General features: G+C 43.2%; 1 protein-coding gene across 2 annotated transcripts in view; it reads right to left on the bottom strand.

Moving 5' to 3' along the window:
* The window catches only part of PCNX2 (pecanex 2), a 154,662-nt gene extending 144,846 nt beyond the window's left edge, over positions 1-9,816 (bottom strand). The window contains exons 1-3 of one of the 2 annotated variants that reach the window (XM_038130803.1): positions 9,558-9,816; positions 3,307-3,512; positions 675-789 (exon numbers count right to left, since the gene is read on the bottom strand). In XM_038130803.1, the coding sequence (XP_037986731.1) occupies positions 675-789; positions 3,307-3,512; positions 9,558-9,815 (579 nt within the window). In that variant the 5' untranslated portion in view covers position 9,816. Of the gene's footprint in view, positions 1-674; positions 790-3,306; positions 3,513-9,557 lie in introns of those variants that run through there. The other variant, XM_038130805.1, reaches the window with a different exon arrangement.
* Between the last annotated feature and the right edge of the window lie 4,267 nt (positions 9,817-14,083).

Below are 14,083 nucleotides of genomic sequence, written 5' to 3'. Positions count from 1 at the left end.
GGGAGTAGCTCAAGATTAGACAGACAGTGTCATTCTGTTTCTTAATTTTTTGAAAATTTCTTCAACTTATCATGAGTGTTTCCTATTTTTTTAATAACATTTACATACATCACCTAATCACTTCATATACCTTTGTTTTAGTAAGCACAGCCAAGCCAATGGCATCGAGTGTACGAATATATGTACTTTTAACCTCCTCTAGACATCTAGATTTAAATGGCTTTTATGCTTCCTTTAAATACTGAAGAGATGTTTTTGGTTCATTTTATAAGCACAAGTCTAGATACACAAAACCAAATTATTAATGCTCCAGGAGCAGATCCCTTCAGAGGCAACAAAATAATGCTGACTGCATTAGCCTCTCCCTCCTCTAAAAGCAGCCCCAAAAAACTAGTTGCTCTTGGCAAGATTTACAAAGGCCACTTGCTATCTGTAGAGCAGAGAGAGCCCTCCTAAGAAGTGCAGCATTATGTATGACAGATTCAGCTCTGCAAGGCCAAGCCTTTAGGACAGGCAGCAGTGGCATGCCCAGTAGATGCATTCCAAGGGAATGACCCTTCCTGCTTGGAGCAGGCCTGTGTTAAAAGCAATGAGTACCTGGCAACACAAAACCTGTGGGGTGAGCTGTGGACTGCTGGAGGTGAGGACACTGCTGGAGGAGGGCACATACTAACCGTGGCTCCAGGTGAGTCCTGCAAGTGCGGGGCCTGCACTCTGGAACTGTCAGGAATCGTCTGGGTAGAGCCATTTTGGCTGGTCTCACCGACGAAGCGATCCCCCGAGTTATTGCTGAAGGGGAAGCACACAAAAGGTAAAGCAATGCTTCTCACCACAGGGCATCACAGCGAGCTTTGGGAAGTAGCTCACGAATAAGAATACAATGGGAAGAAGAAGCACAGCACAATGAAGTAACAGCACTTCTTTCCCCTCCAATGATAAAAGCACAGGGCTGTAAAATACTCTAACACCTTTCTGCACTTCCTTCCTCACCAAGGCAACTTGATAAAACCAAAAGAATAAAAACCCCTCAATGTAAAATGATTATGGTGTCTTCCAAAGTGGAGCTATGAGAAATACAATGACATCTCTTCAACCTCCCTATGCATATATAATGCCATTTAGCATTATGCCTGACACACAAACAGATTTATTGGCACAAAAGGCGATTTGGGGCTTTTCCTTAGACATATGACAATCAAAAGCTACTCCTTTCACAATTTCTGCTTTGTAAGTCCTGGACTATGTAAGCCTTATCCAATTGCCTGTTTATCTGGAAACCTCCCATAAAACACCTACTTGAAATGCAACACAGAGAGGACTAGTATAATCATTAGACCAGAAAAAATAATTTTTGCTCTGGCCTAGGTAAAGCAAATATACAGCCATTACTAATGTCACATATTCTAAGGCAATTTATAGATCAGTTCCTTTGTGGATACACTAAACTACCACTAACTCCTTTTACACATATGTTCTACTGCTTTTCCATGGATATAAGCAGGTATTTTTGGACAAGGTTTACTATCAATTACCTACAAAAAATATTCTCTTTCTCAGGTATAACACAACAAAAACTCAGTTTAACAAAAAAACACAAAAAAACCCCAAAAAACAAAAAAACAAAAAACACAAAAAACCCCAAATCATCCAAAACCCAGTAGAAAAACACCACAGTCAAATGTTGAAAATCATGGGGTTGGGCTTTTCTATTTATTCATGGGGGTTTTTTTTCACCAAAAATTTATTTTTAAAATTCTAAAGCTGTATATAAGCTATAAAGTTATTTATCTGGGGGTCTCTATTATCTTACATAATACTCTATTATCTTCCATAATATTTTTTTTTTGTTAACTGGCTTCAAAAACTTGTTCAACCAACCTCCAACTATCAAAGTCTGTTTAAAAAACTCTGTCATCATCTTGTCAAAATAATATTAAGAACTTTATTTTCTCACCAAGTACTAATTAATGGATTGTTGTGCATAGACAAATCAGCCTGGGAGGAACAGTCACAGTGATTCAACATGCAACTTTTAAGTTATTCTACCTTTACTTCTCAGCCAAAATAGTCTGAAAGGCATAACCCCATCTAAAATAAAAATGTGGTATGGTTAGTGACACACAGAGGCATTTCTCAGAAAAGTCTCGATGCAGGCAGACCTGTTTCTGTCCCAGAAACATCATTGCCAGGAGCGTAGCACAGATGTGCATGTGTAAAGACACAAAAGAGCAGAAGCACAGAGGAACACAAACTATCTTGATACTACTTAGCTGGCACAGAGCTAACAGTAGCAACTGCAAATGCATCAAAAAAATACTCCAAGTCCTTTCATACAGAGCTCTCTGTTGAAGCTTGACTGGTAGTTTTAACAAAGCTACTCAATTTAAGCTTGATTTGGACATTTCTATGCTTCTGTCACTTTTAGATGTACCTTATTTCAGCATTTTTCACATCTGTCATAACACTTGCTATCACTGAAAGCCACTTGCCAGCTACCTTTGTTTGTATGACTCAAGCTTGAAAAACCAGCAGGAAGGTTTTATTTATTTATTCTGAAGAGCGTATAGTGGAACATTCTACCAATACACAAATCTGGGAAATGTCAGTACTACTCTTCATCTCACTACTGTTTTCACCTTTAATACCAGCACAGCCCAGAAGCAGCCTTATTGATTATATGCAGCAAAGACTAACACTATTTGGCTCCTTGGTAGAGAAGCTACAACTGCCTACTAAATGGCCCTGAGAAAGGAAAGCAGTACTAGCTTTCCTCATGAACAGGACCACAGAAGCATCATAACTATCACAATAAAACAAAGGGGGAAAAGCAACTTATGCATCTAGGTGTAATCTGAGAGGGAAATTACTAAAAACAACAAAGGCGACATGAAGTTGCCTTGTCTTCCAAAGCCATAATATTACAGCATTTTCTTTACCAACAGGTGCCTGCCTCTTCCCAGCAGGTAAGCACAGTGGGAAGAGGAAGGAACAGTTTTCCCCAGAAAACTTCTGCCACATTTTTTTCAGGATCTGTTAGCACCTCCAATACATATGTCCTCTGCTACCTTCATGGTGCCCAGCTGCTGCCTGCCCAACCTCTGAATCAGGTGCAGCTCTGCCTGCTTCACCACAAGAACATTTCAGCCACCCAGCTGAAAAGCACTAAGCAAGTTTTTGAAAGGGTTGTTCTTTATACAGCTGTAAGGAGTATTATTCTTGCTTTCAACAGACATTTCTGCTGTACAGGGCTACAGTGCAAACTCACCCATTCTACAAAATGTGCCAGTGATGCAAGGAAAACCTTACCTACAATTTGAGGACTCAACCGCTTCTCCTTTTTGAACCTCTGTATCTTTACATTGCCTTCCATTTTTTCTTGAGAGCTTTTGTTGAATTACTTCGCCTTTATCAAACATAAGGTGTAAACGGTAGCTGATCACCTTTATTACCGTGAAGAAAACTGTCACCGAGCTGCAGTACACAAAAACTGTCACTGCATTTGCTGGAAAAGCCTACAGAAAGAAATAATGAGGACACAATGATAAGTTTGCTATGAGAAAATGCTGCTAAAAACTTTTAAATACATTTTACGTATTGAGTTTTGCTCACAGAAAAGGTTTTAGGGTTTCTTCAAGTTTCAAACCATTTCACGAGATCTTTTTATTAGCTGTGGATATTATTTATTATCAAAATCAGCAAAATCTCACCATTGACAAACATTATAAAGCCTTTAAAAATGCAGTCCCATGTTAATGCAGCTGTAGCCTTTCTTAAACCATGAATTCATAAAAATACAGACACAAAATGAAACATTAGTTATCTACAAACACAAAACCTTTAGAAAAATTCTGTCATCTTACTCTGTATGTAAGTTATGACTCAATAGCAGAACACTGTCGTTTGATGTCCATTTTCTAATGCCTCACAACATGTTCCCAAATACTTTAACCACTGAGAAATTTTAAATAATTAGTTAGGACTAGTCAAAACAAACAAATAAAAACACAGTTAGAGAGGCATCCTGTCCCGGCAGACGTTCAAGGAGTGAGCAATTGGCTATGCGGTGCTTAGTTGCCAGCTGGGGTTATTGAATTCTATTGAATTCTTTTTTTCTAAAGTACATAATTGTTAATTTGCAGCTGTCTGTGATCTGTTTGATGATCTGTGATGAGCACCACAGCTCTTAGTCATTAAAATTAATTACAGTTCAACTATAGTCTGTAAAGTTCTTTCACAGACATGACAGACTAACAACTTTTTTATATACAAATACTTCCTTACAGTAAAGGGCAAATCATAGTGATGGACACTTGCAGTTATAATTGAAGCACCAAAGTCGTTACATTATAGTCATGGAACATGCTTATGTACTGTCATTACACAGCTGGAGTCTCACACTGAATTTAATCTCTAAGTAAAGTTTCAGGGGTTTTATTTAAACAGAGATTTACTACATTCTCACACAAGAACAAGAACAAAAAACCCCAAGCAACACACAAAAACAAAAAAGGTTTCCAGTACTCAGGACTTGCTAAAAGCCTGCTGAAGGTAATTTTTAAGAATGGTCTTTACTTTGGGACTAAATCAATCATTTTTTCAAATTCATAAATAAATCACACCAACCACACAGATAAAGGAAAGGGAACAAGGCATGCTTATTTCATCTTTAGAACAAGTCACCACATTTATCTTGATGTTGAAATTAATATGCTGAATCATTTCTGTGTTGTGACAAGCAAGTGGGATGCAATTCTGATGCTGCTTTTGGCTCACTGGGACTTCATACCATCAAGACGTACACGTGAACATTTTCAGGCAAATCCTTTTTTATGACTATTCTGATTCAGATACAAAGAATCTGTTGCACAATAGTGGAGGAGCTATTTAGGACGTATGTATTCCCAATGATCCCGAATAAGACAGACATGACTTTCTACAAGTTGAGGCTTAAGTCTGGTAAGAGTACTTCATGGTACTGTGTAAATACCAACTCCCAGCATACCCTTCAGGTATTTACTGAACTCGGGCCAGAGAGAGGATCCATTTGCAAGGTCATGTTCTCAGGGTATAAGGCTTAGTAGATGAGGTTGAAGAACTTGAGGTTAAAGAATTTGTGGTTTATGACTAATGTTTTTACAAAACAAGTAAGAAATTGCTTGGTTTCACAAAGAGCGGCAGCCAATTATCTGTAATGACTGTTTAAGAGAGAATTGTTCACCTTCCATGGAATCTCTTCAACTATACAATAGACAGCACAGATCAACCACTCATTATTAAATAACAATTCAGAATGGCCCACTAAGAAAAGAAGTGCTTCATAGGTGACATTCATAGAGCTTAATAAATATTATATGAATAATGTCAAGAGGACACAACAAAAATAGATTTCCAGTAGCACAGCCTGTGCGTGCAGAGAGCATGCTACAAGACAGACTCAAAGTAAGCTCCTAGATTTTTGAGTGGAAAACAGGGCCAGTTTTAGCAAATGCTGAGTGCAGCATGTGCTCAGACTCTGCCTTGTGACCAGACCTACCGGAGCTGTGCCCTGAGCCAGCCCGTGGTGTCTGTGCTCATCTGTCCGAGACACGCTGTGTTTTAGCGCGCTCACCACACCAAGAACAGCCAATGGCATCTTGTGTATCTTTAATACTCTGAACCTTGGGGCAGGCTGAGTGCTACAAGCCAGCAGGTTGCACTCGGTCCACATGAGGAATTAGGATAAAGATGATAATGGAAAGCCCTCCATTCTCTGAATCAGGCCTCTTGCATAAGGTACCAGTGTCATATGACTGCAGTTGGTGTTCCCAGGGACAGACAGGTGAAAGCTATTAAATCCATGCTAAGGAGGAACTAAGTTACAGACCACTGAGGAATTAGATGATAGAGTCACTTTTGCTGCACTATAGTCATAATTAGCCTGGTTCTCTATGAAAATGAGGTTTTATAATCACACCGCGTGTCTGCGTATTCATCATCTCCCTCCATCCCCTCAGTTGAAAGGTAGCCAAAGAATTAAAAAGTTATTCAGCAAACTTTAAGAGAATACACCCCACTGGGCAAGGTCACAGCAGCACACCTCCTCCATTAATGAGAGGAGCCCACACAGCTCTCTGACCTTTTGATGCCACTCCAGTGACAGGAAAAGCTCCAATTGAGTTGACATCTTATTAGAAGCTATGAAAAAAAAAAATCCACAAATACAAATTCATTAGAAAGCAGGCTTCATGACTTCCCACAGGTTTCTATGGAAGCTGTAGCCCTAGTTTTCTTCATTCTTTCATCCCATTAAAAACTCTACCATAATGTACTTTTTGTTCTCCAATAGCTTCTGCTGTTGTACCCTGCACCAGAATAGCGTGGGGTCACAGCCAGAAATGCAGGCTGGTGTGCCCCACATGTGGCCAAACTTACTGCTGCAAATGCAACAAGGTTGACATCACCATGTAAGCAGCACCTTTGCTTGGGGCATCTGCCTGCCCAGAGATTGTGGCTGTTCTGAGAACAATCTCCTTCACGTGTCTACTGGCATTATTTGAGTAGCACAAAGGTGGAGGTGACCGAGATATGTACATAAAGGTATGTAACCTTCGAACAAAATACCACACCTTGTAAATTGGGCTGAATGATACAAGGTGCTTAGACCCTGATGTATCCCACCCACCGCTTGAGCCCCTGAGGCATTTAAAGCAAGGCAGTGCTGCACCTGGACCTCACTGTCTGGGTGTGCTACAGAACACAAATGAGGGAACTACCAAAAAAATGTTCACTCAGCCACTACCATCAGAGATATGTGTGGGAGATATGACACTGGGGCCAAAGATCCATGTTTATCTGTTAATTAAAGTGAACCAATACTAAGAGATGTCCATCACACAATATAAAATATGGGAAAGCAGGCAGCAAATAAAATTCCAGGGGTGTACATTGAGTTCTAAGTGTGTCCCACCACACAATAAATAAAGTATGTAATAAGGTAGCCTATCTCTCCGCAGAAATACACATATCCTTAACTTTTACAGAGAGATAGAGTGGGGTAAAAGGCAGCCAAGTGGGACTGGAAGCAGCTGACACACAGCTAGTTTTATCACAGTTTGCCTCTGAGTAATTTATGTGCCCACACCCTTATACTGCCATGTTGTACTTCTCCTATCACAGCATGATTTGAAGATCTAGTGTGTGAGAAGTAACAACCCTGTAAGTTCAAGGGTTCCCTGTCCAGCAAAAGGCAGGAGAAACATTCAGTAGGTTGTTTTGGGGAGTTACCCAAGCAAGCACAATGCACATTCTCTTGCAGCTTGTAAAATAAGCTATAGTACAGGTATTTCCCAAAGTTGCATCTCTAGGTCACTGGTGTTTTACTGGGGCTGAATTCAGCCTGGGGACTGAAAACTAAAGAGTTATCACTATTTTCATGTGCAAAACACCTAAGGATCCTCAACTGTTTGGTGGAATAAGATAACTTTAATTCTTAATATATTGTGAAAGTTGATATGGGACAGTTAGAAGAGATCTCATTATAATTTTGGAAGTTGATTTGAACAGCAATGATGCTCCAAATACCCAATGTACATTTTTATTGTTTAAATGATTAAGAAAATAAAGTAATGGAAGCACAGAGCTGCATGTTCAGGGGCGGAAAGCTAATAAAGGAATCCTTAGTATCAAAGTAAGCTATGCTGAATAAGCTAGAGAAAGAAATTCTCGATCCACACAACAGAAACAACTTGATACTTTAAGCTTCTCAATGCTACCGTCAGCACGCCTCTGCTGAGCCACTGTGAAAAAACTAAAAACAGATGGATGAGTTTTGCCATTTGATTCAAATCACATAGTTTCAGAGAGACTTGCTGACTTCAACAAAAGATTATCCCAAGCAAACAAAATATTTAAAAAGTAGTACTCTGATCTGTTTTCATTTTGCCATTTCAAGAAACATCATTGACTGCTTTAGCTGAATCCAAAATATTGGTGTCAAGTATGTAACATAAATATCACCCCAAACATTACTGAATATTATAAACAAAATTTCTTATAAACCAGAAAAAAAACCCTTTCTCTAAAAAGCAGGTTCAAGTTTCTAAGTGGCAAGAATAAATGTCTTGCATAAAGTTTACAAAGCCTTAGAAACAAGCCACTTGAAAACAAGAAAATGTGTAAGAACATAATTACTGTCAGGCAGCCATCATAATAGACACTTTATTCTTATCAAGGACAAAGAATTCCCATAGCAATATGTTAGTTCAAGAACACAAGTCCTGCATTTAACCAGATGATTCATCAGAAAGTCAGTCAGTCTGCAGAAAAAGCAAGTCCATCTAGATAGGCAAAGATGATGCCCAAGAGAATTCACTAGCTAAGTTACATTTTCTCCCCTTTTTTAAAGGACTTCTAGCTTAGCTCTGACCTACAGTCCAGTGTTCTTTTGTGCAACCCCCACACCTTCTTCAGAAGTTTCCCACAAGGAATCCTTCCAGATACATACTTCTTTCAACTAAAAAATGTTAGTCTTTATTTTTTTTCCTTTTTAATCACATTTACGACTTGGGCAGCAAATCCTAAAATGCAAGACAATCATACAACTTGCTAGTTTGCATAGGAAATATGCAATCAATCAGAAGAATGCATATTGTTATTCTGGTTCATTAACTCCATGAGCCATTCTTACAGGAACTCACTGCAATCCATGCCACAAAATCCAAAACCAATTCACGCTTAAAAATACAAGATTTGCTTTCCACTGGGATCGCAGGGGGATTCATAAATGCTCTTTGCTTTTGATAATCAGGCCCATATCTGACCATGTAGGGTGAAGAAACCTATTTAGAAGTTGAGAATTTAGTTGAGTCACTCCAGAAACCAAATGGATGGAAACTGCTTCTAACGGAAGTAATATTACCCTATAATCACTGAAGGACACACCAAAATAGATTCGATGATCCAGCACACTAAGCTTTTCTCACACAGTAGGAAAACACACAAAAACAAGAGCAAAAAGTTTCAAGCTTTTCAGGAAAATAAATTTTAAAGTCCAGCAAACAAACTCTTAGTTATTATTCACTTGCAAAGTTTAAATTTCAGCACAAAGGGAGCTGCGTGTCACAAAAAGCCATGTGATTCACCAGTGACATTCAGCACAGCAAGGCGTATCAATTACATGGTATCTGGATTTTTCCATTTATTTACCCTTCTCAGCAGGTAGGACTGGATCAAACTTTAAAAAAAAAAAAACAAAACCAAAACACCTGTCTCCGAAAGAGATTTTTGAACAAACGTCCCCACGGTCATTCAGCACTCGCAGAGGCCAGCGCTGCACCCCTACCCAGCTCCTTCGGCAGGGCTAAGGGTCCGGCCCCTGCCTAGCGCAGCCGGCGGACTCACCCCGTTAACCTTTAGACACAAAACCCTCCGGTAAAGCGCAGAATGCCCAATGTTTAAGCCCCCCGGAGAGCAGTTCACAGCCGGCTGAGCGCACACGCCCCCGCCGCTGCCGCCGGCGGGCCGGGGCCCGCGGCTCCCACCCCGGCACCCGCTGCCGCCCGCCCCAGAGCCCCTCTCACCAGGTGCAGGGCCATGGGCAGCGTCAGCAGGAACAGCCACAGATAGAGGTGGCAGCTGTTGGTGAAGGCGCCCTGCTCCGGGTCGTGGTACCAGCCCCCGGTCAGCGCCGCCCACACGCCCTGCCCCACCAGCCGCGCCGCCGGCGACACCATGGCCGCCCCCCGCCGCCGCCACCGCCGCCCCTCAGCCGCCCGCCGCCGCCGCCGCCATGCCGGGCGCCCGCGGATTCTCCCATGGTGCCCCGCGACGCCGAGCATCCCGCCCGCCCCACCCCGGGCGCCGCCGCCGCCGCCGCCGGGAGGGCGCCGTCACGGGCCGCCCCCCGCCGGGCACCGCGCCCGCTCTGCCCCGCCGCGGGGCCGGCGCCGCCGCCCCGCCGGGGTCCGCGCGCCCGGCTGCCGGGAGCGGCGGCAGCGCTCGGAGGCCGCGGGGCGGAGCGGGGCCGGGCCGAGCCGCGGCGGAGGGGGGGCGGCTCTGGCGCGGGGGTGTCCGTCACGGCCGCGTCCCGCCCCGGGCACCGCGAGGTGCGCTCACAGGTGCAAAAAAAAGCGCGGCACGGGGGCAGCCCCGGCGGCCGCCAGCTGGGCTGCGCGCCTCGCCGGCCACTCCCCCACCGCCGGGTTCTCCTGCCCGATACATCACGAGTTTCCGATCTGCGAGCTCTGCCCAGCTTGAGTGTCACCCGTTTTGCGTTGGCTTCAGATGTGTTGTGGGCGGGATGGGGGGAAATTCCTCAAAAAAACCATGCGGATTCTTTCAAGAATGGGTTTAGGAAAAAACCCAGTCTGCCTTCGTTGAAGCGTTTCATGCAGCTGACCTCAAACTAGCGGAGTGAGGAGGTAGGGGCGGGTTGGAGGAAGCATAGGCGAAGTGGGGGAGAGGGGGGCTGAAAAGGCGATGGAGCTGAGTGGAAGCCTTGGGCAGGGGAAACTAAAGTCGGTGAAGAATGAGGCATAAGGATACCAGGTATATTCTTTTAGGACGCCCCCGAAGGAAGGGGTGCAAGGCGGGTTGTGAACACCAGGGCTGATCTCACACGGTGCTCACCACCTCCCATCCCCAACCATGAGAAAACAGCCGTGAAATTCAATTTTAAGTGTCTCACCTTCTAGGGACTGTTCCACATGTATAGACCTTTATTACAGTCAATTTTGTGAAGGATGCATGTATGTAATGGATACATCTATCATCTTGCATGTCACCAAATTTATTCTACTTCAATTGTTCCTGACTGTGGCTACAGTTTCGCAGACCAAATATGCTACTCTGCTGTGCTTTGTGCGGATTTTTTTTTCTTTTTTTGACAAAGGTAAGAGACCACAGATGCTATTGTAGGAATTGTGAGCTCCTGAACCACATACCTCAGCTTTCTTCCCGATGTCTCAGGCGATGTGGCCATGCTGGATGCTAGTTTTGGCCCGATGGGAAGGAAGATACAGCACTGTGAACTAGTGGCTGGGAGCAGGGGAGGAATGGCATCGTCTCCCTCAGCAGCACTGCCACCATTAGATGCCTTAGGATCTACAGCCTTGGGGCTTGAGTACTTCTTCAGTGTGACCTCGGTGAGCAGCGAAGTTACCCGAGTTGTTCCTGAACTGCATGAAGGAGGCACAGTCCTGGCCATGCCTCATGTGCTACTCCTGTAAACACATCTTGCCTAAACTTCTGCCTTGTTGAGTGAACTTTTTTTTATCCTTTGCAGGTTCTTTTCAAAGATGACAAAGTTTATTAAAACAATTGTAATGATTGAATCAAGTGCAATGTGCAGCCATGAATAATGTTTTTGATGTTTTAACTAAAAATGTTAAGTTTCAGAAACTACTGAAGTCATTTTCCCACAGGCATACCAGCAAATAATTTTGTTTACATGCACAGCTCCAAAATAGAAAGGTGGGTAAACTAGGGTGCAAATAGAAAGCTTCTTCAAAACCTCCTCTCTTCTGTTTTTTGAGACCTCTAACTCACGTGGGTTAAAATGTGGAAGACCTAGATAATGCAGACTGCAATTGATATTAGGTTAATTCGTTGTCCTGGTTTTGGCTGGGATAGAGTCAATTTTCTTCTCAGTAGCTGGTACAATGTCGTGTTTTGGATTCCATATGAGAATTCTGTTAGTAACACAGTGATATTTTGGTTGTTACTATGTCATGTTTGTCTTAAATATTTTTGTGTCTCGTGTCCTGCCAGTGAGATGGAGGGAGTGTAGACAGGACAGGTGACTCAAACTGCCTAAAGGGATATTCTAGACCATCATGCTCAGTATATAAAGTGGGGAGAAGAAGGAGGAAGAGGGGGACATTTGGAGTGATGGTGTCTTAGTTCCTGGCCTTCCCAAGTAATTATTACATGTGATGGGGCCCTGATCTCCTGGAGGTGGCTGAACACCTGCCTGCCCAAGGAAGTGGTGAATTAATTCCTTGTTTTGCTTTGCTTGTGAGCATGGCTTTCCTTTCCCTATTAAGCTGTCTTTCTCAACCCACAAGTTTTCTCATTTTTACTCTTCTGATTCTCTCCTCGATCCTGCTGGTGGGGGAACGAGTGAATGCCTGCGTGGGACTTGGCTGCTGACTGGGGTTAAACCATGACACTTTCCACACATCACCCAAATCTTTCAACTCTTCCTCATCCTTGGATAGTGCTGACACCAAGGGTTTTTTTGGTATAAGGATACTTGCAGTTATGAAGGCTTCCTGTAATTTCCAGGTCAGGATATGTGTTCTGGACACAACGTAAATGGACAGTATTGTAGTTACACAGTTGCAGGAGTGCCAAAGATGAAAAAAGGGACCTCTTTCCTCAACAGAGATGCCAGTGAGGGTCTGAGTCGTCTGTACGCCGCTCTTTTAACCGGTAACTCCACTAGGTGGTGCCGTCAGGAAAGTTAAGGGCACTTTACACTGTTTTGGGTCACAATATTTCCATTATTCGAACTCCTAGGAACAGCAACTATACACCAAGATCCTAGAGCGCTGGGTGCTGAAGAAATGCTGAACAAAGTCTAACCTGAGTGCAGTGATTGCTAGTGGATAGTGGCACTTCAGAAAGCAAATTTTGGAATAATAGCTCTAGATAAATATTTAAACATTTCACTGTACTGCAACCAATACCTTGTCTGACCCAAAACATTCCACACTTAATTAGTTCCTGCAGATTCTTTTAGATAACAAAGTACAAGGTGGAATTTGTGTGGCAGAACGCTTGTATTACAACATACTTTATGGCTTTTATAATAAGGCAAATATGCAGATAAGGGAAAGGCTTGTAATTACCTCTCTGAATAGCTGCAAGGCAATGTTATATTAAAGGAAATGGGAGAAGACTTGATAGACATGCTGGTTCTGCATTCTTTCTTTTTGGTTAATGTGGTTCAGTAAGTCACTTTAGCATAATTGTGTTTTTGTGTTGTGTATAACTATAAATACAGTGGGGTAAACAAGAATTTATGATTTTTGAATACTGTAATTTATTTTTTTTAAATTACTGTCTTTATGTTCAAACCTTAGTTCTGTGGTATCCAGCTGCAAATTTTGTGCTTATGTAGAGATGTACAGTGCTCTGAATGTAGGTTTTTGTGCAAAACATTGAGTGTTCATCACACCAGGTTATTCAACTCAGCACTGCAGTTTTACACGTTTCCTGAGCCTTTACTGTCCTCCTCAGGGCCTCTGCTGGCAGCAGCCACATCCATAACCACAGGTCCCACAGCACAGTGATTGGCTCCTGGCATGAAAACTCATTTCCTTCCACTTTGAACCACTGTTTCCCACCACACTGGCGAGACGGGAGGGCGTCCCCAGCCCACACACTTCCCTCTAACTTCCAAGGAAACGACAACTGTAGTTTAGAAAGTGATACAATTTTTCCACTTAAAACCAGGAGAATCTTTACCCAGAAATAGTACGTACACAGCATTTGCTATTTTCAGGCAACCTCTTAATTGAAAGGATTGTGTGATTCCACCACACAGGGCTGGGACTCTCTCAGCCCATGCATGGACAGGGTGGCGAGCAGGGGTGAGTTGGAGCGGGTCCAGAGGAGGGCAACAAAGGTAATTAAGGGCCTGGAGCATCTCTCACAAGGACAGGCTGAGGGAGCTGGGCCTGTTCAGCCTCGAGCAGAGATGACTGAGAAAGGACCTCATCAATGTCTATCAGTATCTAAAGGGAGGTTGCCATGAGCCAGGCTCTTTTCAGCGGGGCTGAGCAATAGGACAAGAGGCATCAGGCAGAAACTGATGCACAAGAAATTCCATCTGAATATGAGGAAGAAATGCTTTACTGTGCAGCTAACTGGACACTGGAACAGATTGTCCAGAGAGGTCATGGAATCTCCCCCACTGGAGCTGTTCAAGAACTACTTGGCCTCAATCCTGTGCCAGGTGCTCTAGGACGATGCTGCTTAAGCAGGGAGCTTGGAACAGATGACCCACTGTGGTCCCTTCCAACCTGACCCATTCTGAGAGAGCCCACGAGCGGCGGAGGCAGGCGGCGGAGCAAGCACGAACCGAGGAAGCTCGCATTCTTCA

This window comes from Motacilla alba, chromosome 3 (assembly GCF_015832195.1).
Source record: "Motacilla alba alba isolate MOTALB_02 chromosome 3, Motacilla_alba_V1.0_pri, whole genome shotgun sequence".
Classification (NCBI taxonomy): domain Eukaryota; kingdom Metazoa; phylum Chordata; class Aves; order Passeriformes; family Motacillidae; genus Motacilla; species Motacilla alba.
The sequence above is the reverse complement of the archived record's forward strand: the minus strand, read 5'-3'. Positions and strand labels throughout refer to the sequence as shown.